This window comes from Aedes aegypti, unplaced genomic scaffold (genome assembly GCF_002204515.2).
Source record: "Aedes aegypti strain LVP_AGWG unplaced genomic scaffold, AaegL5.0 Primary Assembly AGWG_AaegL5_hic_scaff_938_PBJ_arrow, whole genome shotgun sequence".
Taxonomy (NCBI): Eukaryota; Metazoa; Arthropoda; class Insecta; order Diptera; family Culicidae; genus Aedes; species Aedes aegypti.
In genome coordinates, this window is record NW_018736643.1 from 34,983 (window position 1) to 44,603 (window position 9,621).

Consider the following 9,621-nt stretch of genomic DNA (forward strand, 5'->3'; position numbering starts at 1 on the left):
GGCCTTTTGTGATTCGGCCTTCTGTGATTCGGCCTTTTGTGATTCGGCCTTTTGTATGTTTCGGCCTTCTGTGCTTTCGGCCTTTTGTGATTCGGCCTTATGTGATTCGGCCTTTTGTGATTCGGCCTTTTGTGGTAGACCCCATGGCAAAGGTCCTTGTGATGCTATTGGAGGAACCATAAAGCGCATGGCCACAAGAGCAAGTTTAGCCAAAGAACGTGAGCATCCAATTAAAACTGCAAAAGAACTATTTGATTGGGCGAATCGCAGAAAAGAAGAAGATTTAACAAAATTATCATTTTGTTTTACTACTACTGAAGAGTACGAATTAACGGCATCAGAGCTCAGCGAGCAATATAATATCGCGAAAACGATCCAAGGAACCCAAAAATTTCACTGTTTCATTCCATTGTCAGAAAATAAAATTAAAGCAAAACTATACTCGAACTGTACTGATAATGATGCAAAAGTGTTCGATATTGTAAAAAAATTGAATAACAATAAATAAATAAATAAGTATTAATAAAATGTTTTCATGATCTCATAACGCATACCCAAATCCAAAACTTTTAAAGTTTATATATAACATTTAGAAACTCATCGATCATACTCTAAAAAAAAATATCCTGGTAAAAAAAAATTTTATTTTCGTGTAATCTGTTAATTCATTTTAATTTATACATACAGTTCTGTTCATAATAATAGTAGTGAAAGCCGATTTTCATACAAAATGCTCAATTTTGACATGCTGTAACTTTGTTTCCATATTAGCAATCGGCATGAAATATTGGCAGTGAACTACAAATATACTCAATTTCATTATCACAAGATTTGAAAATTTTCACACTACCGGCTAAAAAGTTAAGCACCAGGTGAAATCGCTCAAAATAATAGTAGTTTTAATAATTTAAATATCTACTGTATTTTGAGTTTTTTAATTTTTCTTTATTCATCGTTTCAACTGTTTCCACCCAAGCTATAAATGTATAAACAATACATTTTTTTATAAAGTTGTTGCTGAACAAAAATTTACAAAAGAAAAACTACTATTATTTTGAGCGTTTTCACCTGGTGCTTAACTTTTTAGCCGGCAGTGTGAAATTTTTCAAATTTTGTGATAATGAAATTGAGTATAATTGTAGTTTACTGCCAAAATTTAATGCCGATTGCTCATAAGGAAACAAAGTTACAGCATGCCAAAGTTGAGCATTATGTATGAAAATTGGCTTTCACTACTATTATTCTGAATACAACTGTATATACATATACATATAATATTTATACATAAGGTACCGCGGGGCAAGTGGGTAAATGGGGTAAGTGAAAACAATTGATATATTTTACTGAATATGTGAATAAACGTTTTAAACTCATGCGTAAACCTTTGAGGTCATTGAGAACATTACGATAGGTAAGAGATTTCTGAGATTTGTCAGCCATTATTGCATAATAGAGTGAAAAATTGTTAACCTGTCAACTGTTACTCCGTAACAAGTTGGCGGCGTACAATCTTATTTTAATATTTTCAGTGGAAAAAAGTTGCGGAAAATAATTTCCTGTACCACTTCTTAGTTGTCCTCTGTGACAGTTTCAAACCGCAATAAAAAAAAGTTTTAGTATTAATTCGATGTAGACCTAAAAATAACTAAATTTAAACACCGTCAATTTTCTTATCAGGTGGGGCAAGTGAAAAGTTTATCGTTAGAGATTGAATTTGTGTTTTCTCTTTAAGCAGCCATAAGTAAACATGGTTCGCAATTATCATAGAAAAACATAACGTGCTGATAATTCAAGAAACACTATACTCAAGCGTTAAAAGCTATTAGAAATCATGGAAATTCTCTAAAAGATGTTGCCAAACATTACAATATCAATATGTCTACTTCGGGCAGCCAATTAAAAGGAAGACGTTGACTGAAAAGTTGCAATATTAGAGAACACACGGAAATCTTGTGGAATGTCTATGTAAAGCTAGTTCAAAACATAAAAATGGGATATAGGTCTATCCACATAAAAAAGACCCTAAATACGTTATTGAAGGATTCCGTTTGATTTCTCCCGAAGAGTTATCCGACGTCATATCCGACTTTCCCAAAAACAAATAACGAGCGGTGGAAATTCTACAAAGCAGAAATGCAATTGCTGTCCTATAATGTAAGAACTAACATTGGAAATGTTGCAGTTATAATGTTGTCGAATCATTTCAACTAACATAACTGAACAGAAGAAAATTGAAGTGATAAGAATAACATTTTCTTTGTTTACATGTTACTTATGTTATTGTTCATTGGGAAGCCTTAACAAGTGTTAAAGCTAATAGGAATCGTGAATATAACTGTTTGTTTTTGAATTTATTGTTCAAAACGGTAAACTTTTCACTTGCCCCACTTTTGGGGCAAGTGAAAAGTAAGGAGACATTTTTCAAAAACTTTTTCTGTATTTTTTTCTTCAATTTTTCATCAAAATCAATTTCAGCATGCTGCTTATATATGGTGGGAGTCAAGCTAAAAAATATACACAACCTTATTTGTTTCAATTTAAAGTCTCTAGAATTGGAAGAATCTCAACTATGCGAATTCCATTACCCGCTTGCCCCACGGTACCTTATACATAATATTTTTACATATAATATACATAATACTAATGAATACATGAAAACGACTTGTTTAATTGGTTGGGTGACAAAACGTCGAAAGACAAAATGTCGAATGCCAAAACGTCGAATGCCAAAACGTCGAAAGGACAAAACGTCGAAGGGACAAAACGTCGAATGGACAAAACGTCGAAAGACAAAATGTCGAATTCCAAAACGTCGAATGCCGAAGCGTCGAAGGGACAAAACGTCGAATGGATAAAACGTCTAAAGTGCAGAATGTCGAAAAGAAAAAAATACGAGTTTTTCTTGCAAAACGTTGACCTTGATTAATAAGAAAAGCGGAGATAATCAATAAAAATGTAGTTTCAAATCCAAACGCTTAACAATGTTTTAACAGTTAAGGCCGTGAAAAATACTTTTCTTCCGATGTTATCATCGTAATTTTGTAAGTTTTGGCTGGTCTTGCAAATTGAAAATATCCAAAACTTATTATTTAGTGTTTAAACGATTTGACTATAGCCGATCTCTATAAAAAATCATGCTGTCAAATGTATAGAAATCAATTGTATAGTACATATTAAAAAAATTCTGAAATGTTCCTGAAATGAAAATCCTGATGAAGAACATATGTTTTGGTAAAGCAAGTTATTAAATCGATTCAATGGTACCTATTCGATAAAAGAATGAGTATTTTTTCAAAGAATAAAGAATTCAATAATTATCAAAAGTTAAATAGTATATATGATAAAATTGATGTCAAAGGCTTCTTCAAAAAATGAGTGTGTTTCATAAAAATGAATAATTTATCAACCGATAGCTTAACCAGTAGCAAATCCAATTTACCTGCGAACAATTGCTAACTGGTACATCTATTTTTGAGAAGTTATTTAACCGTAAAATATCCACGAATAAAAAAAATTAAGACCCTTGGGGTCAACAATAATGTTTTAATAAAACCAAATAATCTATAGAAAAATTCTCACGCTCCTTATATACAAAACAGGTGTAATTCCCACATATCGAAACATATTGCTTTGGTGGAAATTAAAATTTAGTTCGCCCACGAATTGTAGAAAAAAGGAAAAATAAAAGCTCACCGGTGCGAGTTTAAACGGCTGGGGAAAGATGAAATGGCAAGGTATCATAGTGAAATTCCATGAAGATGAGAATGTTAGATACAGGAACACCAAACTACCAAACGAAATACACTTTTAGGGATGAAACACCTACTCAAATCTATAGAAATCATGTACAAAACTTTCTAATTTCATCTTGCCCGACCAGTTTTTAGTTGCCCCTGAGCACCTTACACTGTTCTTTAGATTCTCTTCATTAGCCGTTATGAGCATCCAAAGGTGCGGCGATTTTGCTTCCTAAAGTGCTTCACTGCTTCTTCTCTGGTCAGAAATGGATGTGAAATTGACATCTTACTGAAATTTTTTTCTCCATGCTAACTTTGATGAAAAGTGAAAATTTTGCTGTTTCAAACGCCGTTCGCATCGCAACCATTTTTTCCCTTAGCAACGCTAGTCCTGAAAAATAACTGCTTTCGACGTTTTGTCTCTTCGACGTTTTGTCCCTTTCGACGTTTTGGGATTCGACGTTTTGGCATTCGACGTTTTGGCTTTCGACGTTTTGTCTTTCGACGTTTTGTCTTTCGACGTTTTGTCCCTAATCCGTTTAATTCACGCAAGGCCCTTAACAATAAAATCAGCAACAAACTGCGGTTCCCGTAATAATTTACACCGAAAAAAAAAATTTTTTTTCTACTAAATGTGAAAATTGTGACAAATTTTTATGGTAGATAGCTAATATAATGGGATTATCACAAAAGGCCGAATCACAAAAGGCCGAATCACAGAAGGCCGAATCACAAAAGGCCGAATACATTCTAGCCTACCACAAAAGGCCGAATGCACAAGGCCGAATCACAGAAGGCCGAATCACAGAAGGCCGAATCACAAAAGGCCGAATCACAAAAGGCCGAATCACAAAAGGCCGAATCACAAAAGGCCGAATCACAAAAGGCCGAATCACAGAAGGCCGAATCACAAAAGGCCGAATCACAAAAGGCCGAATCACAAAAAGCTGAATCACAGAAGGCCAAATTAGAGTTACAATCCTAAAGAATAAAGCTTGGATATGAAAAGAACAAGTCCATGCTTTGTTAAATGCAGTCATGTCAGTAAACAGTGCAAAACTTACATGCGGCGAAGCCGCATTGAGGATAGAGGAACTGAGGCGGCAGAAGGCCGCCGAAGTCTCCGATATCCGAAGGTTGTGTATAGCATCTATTTGGTGTCATGCAAATAGCAAATCCAATTGCCCGGTATAATGCAAGCAGAGGATGTTTTTTCATTTTTAGGTCCGACGAGCGACAGCGAGTTCGGACAGCAAGCGTTTGCCCGGTATAATGCCAACATAGTCTTTTACGCAACAAGCAGGAGAATGATTGCTGCGATAGGGTATAACAAGTGTTTAAGGTGATTATAGAACGAAGCCACACCTCAAATTTTCAAGAGCACAAGACTTGTGAACCAAATAGCGCTCCGCAAATTTTATCCCATTTGTCACTACCAACAAGCAAGCAATTTGATTGATTTTCAACGCGAACTCTTGTCAGATTCTCCAGTCTTGTGCACTTTAAAATTCAAAGTTTGGCTTCGTTTTATAATCACCTTAAGTGATCATAAGAAAACTAAGTTTACGAAGAATACTTTTCATCGTACAGTGCCTGTTCGATTTTGACTCGGTTTGAATTTGGCAACACGGAAATCCATGTACACAAAAATGGATCATGGTCAGTCACAAATCCTGTCAATCTCAATGATTCTGTGGGCCTTCTTAAGGCTTACCATATTCAAAATAGGTAAATTTTATACGTCGATACAAGTTTTAATAAAAACAACCATTAAATTTAGGTAAGGGGTCGTACACAAATTATGTCACGCTCCAAGGGGGGGGGGGGAGGGGTCAACCCAAGCGTGACAAGCCTTACAAAAGTTTTGGAAGACTCATACAAAAAGTGTGACAAAAAGGGGGGGGGGGAGGTGGTCGAAAAATTTTAAATTTAGCGTGACATAATTTGTGTACTATCCCTAACATGAAAATTTTGCATGTTGCCAAAATCGAACAGGCACTGTATACCCTTCCAGTTTTCGCCAGGTTTTTACAATTATGTTGTACAAAATACAACAGTACCACTACTTAAGCTCCATCATAGAACGTTTTTTTGGGTGTGTCAGCTAAGAATAGACCAGCTGACACACCCAAAACCACTAACCATACACTCCGATTCAGCTAGTAATGTCACTTGTGCATCTTGTCCCGCTTACCCTACTGTAAAAATGTCCTTAAAATTGTAGAAAAATAAGGCTTTCCGTAAAATTTATTTTAATATTTCGGCCTTTTGTGATTCGGCCTTTTGTGATTCGGCCTTCTGTGATTCGGCCTTTTGTGATTCGGCCTTTTGTGATTCGGCCTTTTGTGATTCGGCCTTTTGTGATTCGGCCTTTTATGATTCGGCCTTCTGTGATTCGGCCTTCTGTGATTCGGCCTTCTGTGATTCGGCCTTCTGTGATTCGGCCTTCTGTGATTCGGCCTTCTGTGATTCGGCCTTTTGTATGATTCGGCCTTTTGTGCTTTCGGCCTTTTGTGATTCGGCCTTATGTGATTCGGCCTTTTGTGATTCGGCCTTTTGTGGTAGACCCAATATAATGGACCGTTTTTTCTCAAAAAATTACGTTGGTATTCCGATAGGGTTTTGAGATATTTGAGTTTTTGTGTCAAAACTTTGTTTCTTTAGTTGTCTAACAATCGAACGAACCGTTTTTGTTGTGCAGCTTTTTGAATATTTTTGAACCATTTTCACATACACCCTTTTGAAAAGTTAGTCGTGACTCAACTTGAAGATTTGATATCGGAAAATGACGATTTAGATGGAACTGGAAAACTGTGCAAAGTTTCAGCTCAATAGAAAAAAATGAATTAAAAAATTTACCAAATTTTGGTGCTGTTGCTTGGAATCACTCAAATATGTTGTTCATGATGTAAGAAATGCGTTTGAAATACTCTACTAAACTATTAATCAATGTATGAAGTTCTGGAGTCTAGATTATCCGCTCATATAAATAATATCGTTTTGTTCCTTTTACATTAAAAATATATTGTCCAAATCTTGAATATTGAAACTAAGATAAGCTGATACATTAAAAATAAAAATCTGTACTTTTTCAATTAGCTGGAATATACAGTATCGGACATATAAAATGCACCAAAGCCGTTTTCGAAATTAGATATGATTTTTCAGTGTGTTTTTTGAAAATTGTAACAACTTTAATTAAAAATTTAGTAAACAAAATTCAAAAAATGTTTTTTGCAAAAAAACATACGAAGTAAGAATAACTCTTTGCCTTTCGAATGCGGCTTGAAGAGTTTCAATTGGAGGTGTAATCACAGAGATATGGACAGAACACTTTTGTATGTTTTTGAGGGGGTGAACCCAAACTTTTGCACGGGAGTATACATACCCGGTTACCAATCGCTTTTAGGACTGAATCATAAGTTATGCAAGAAAATTGTAAAGAAAATTAGGTATGTCAGTAAATTTGAAGATTTCTGTGAATGATGCTACATCAGTGCTTTGATGAATCGATTCATGCCTGTTTGTGTCGTAAAATGGTAAATAAACTTGGTGGCGAATACCGGTACATCTAACCTAAATTGAAACTTTTCTATGGGTGCTACCCTAAGAGTCAATCGGTCAATCTATAAATTTGTTTTCGCGCTCAAGAAAAAAGCTCTGTAGAAAAATGTTAAATTGCGTTAACTTAGAGATGCCTACAGTGATTTGAAATTTGATACGGGTCGAAAAAACTTCTAGTGCTTGCCAACGTAAGCGGGTAAATGAGAATCGATAAAGGTATTTGGACCTTTTTTTGTTTAAAGCAGTTTGATGTTTTATTGGAATGATTTCAACGAATAACTAACAAGGGAAACTTATGAATTGTTCAACATTCACACAGTGAATAATTTACAGCTGTTCTTCTTTGATTATCGACTTTCCATCGTGGTCACGGGAGACGCGATAATATCTGCAAGTAGAATTAACATTATAGTTGTTGTCAAAAACTATTACATTTCAAACATACGTGTCAAACTTCTCTAGTTTGGTAACAAAGTCCTCATCGTGGGTAATAATGACCAACAGGAAGTTACCGTTTTCTCTCTCCGTAACAATTCTGCGCAAACTTTCGCACAGTGAAGCAATGTTTTCTCTGTCCAAATTGGTGGTCGGTTCGTCTAAGGCCATCACTCCGCAGTTATTACTGAATGTCTCTGCTAGTGCCATTCGTATGATCAGCGATGCTAATACTTTTTGACCAGCACTGCAACGTCCTCGCATGTCGATCTCCACGTCATTTTTGGCTTGGACTACTCGGTAATGATATTGTCGGCGTTTATCTGTAACTTTATCGGGTTTTGACTCGTCCTCAGTTTTGATACGAATGTAGTCAATGTCATTCCCACGATAGATATCCCTCCACAGAGAATAGATAGAGCGGTTTATTTGTTCCATCTTTTCTGCGTGATATTTCATGAGCGCCCACTCGAGGGCATTGCGGTATTTGAGAATATCACTTATCATTTTCTTCAACACCACCGATTCGCTGTATGTTTTTAGATAGTTCTTCACAGCGTTCTTGAATTCCGATCGATCCAGTTCTTTTTTCAAAGCTTTGCTCTGATTCTCCAATTCGGCTATTTGACCAGTTGTTTGGCTTTTCGTCGATTGGATTGCATCTCGTTGTTCAAGCAGTTTGTTTCGTTCTTGGGCCACGTTTGGTGCATCCATGTCGCCAATGCTTTGCATCAATGCGTCCAGACCTTGCTTCAGCGAAGTTGTTTCGTCTTTTAATTTCATCAAGTCGCGGTTGTCCAGATAATCACGCTCAATCATATCTTGATTCATAACTTCCTTTTTGAGCGAATCAATCTGATAAGTCTTTTTCGTCGATTGCAGCAATAATCTAGAATAAAAATAATCGTAAAAATTATGTCTCAGAACAAAATTAGTTTTATTTTACCTTCTTCATTTCTTCATTGGATTCTTTGAAGTTTGCGTTTAATTTTTTGTATCTCTTCTGCCAAATTTAGACGGGACAAAGCATCCAATTCTTTACACAAACGAACAATTTCTGCATCCATTCGTTTAAGCTCTTCTAGCTCGGCTTGTGCCTTGTTTAGGTTTGCACGGTTTCCTTCCTTAGCCTTGGCTTTTGATTTTTCTTCAGTGATCAAAATTTTGCTTCACTGGTCCGAGTTTATTTTTCAGTCTCATCCATTTCTCTCTGGCAAGAGGCGATCTTCTCTCCCAACTCAAGTTCCTTGGCCTTTTTCTGATCCAATGACTGTACAGATTCCTGCAGTTGAATTTTCTTCTCCTTCATTTGGTTGTACCTTTGATGCAGATTGTTTCAAACGTTCCGTTTCTTCATCAATCTTGTTTTGCATAGCGTCAATGGAAATACGCTCAACCCGCAGTTCACCACGAAGTGCTTCTCGTTCCAACTTGATATCATCGAGGGAAGCAGTTGTTCCTTCAGGAGTCTTCACAGCTACTTCAATTTTTCAAGTTCTCAATGCCTTTCTTCATTCGATCAATATCTCTGACAGATTCGTCTAGAATACTCATGTCTCCCAGAATAGAATTGATCAACTGAACGCTTGAGTTAGGTTCTAAAATTGACATTTTGGCACTCCTCAAGGTCTGATGAGGCCTGAACCAGTTTACGTTCAGTCTCTTCTAGCTGTTCTTTGAGTTTCGGTATTTCTTCGGTTTGCTTTGCAATGCGTTCTGAATACGGTTGTAAGGCCAGCAATTGATCGTATTTTTTCTGGTCCGCTTTCAGCATGCGCTCAAGGGCCTCGATTTTTTCCGGCAGTCGGCGAATTTCATCTGAAAGCTCTGAACTTATGTCCTGCACATCTGCACCATCCATTCCCTTGTGGGCAAACTGGGCAAC

General features: G+C 36.3%; 1 protein-coding gene across 1 annotated transcript; it reads right to left on the reverse strand.

Moving 5' to 3' along the window:
* Positions 1-7,528: 7,528 nt before the first annotated feature.
* LOC110681453 (DNA repair protein RAD50-like) lies at positions 7,529-9,045 on the reverse strand. Its single transcript, XM_021857212.1, has 3 exons — positions 8,975-9,045; positions 7,747-8,625; positions 7,529-7,689 (listed from the first exon to the last, which is right to left on the reverse strand). The coding sequence occupies exons 1-3, from the start codon at positions 9,043-9,045 to the stop codon at positions 7,629-7,631; spliced, it is 1,011 nt and encodes a 336-aa protein (XP_021712904.1). The 3' UTR covers positions 7,529-7,628.
* Between the last annotated feature and the right edge of the window lie 576 nt (positions 9,046-9,621).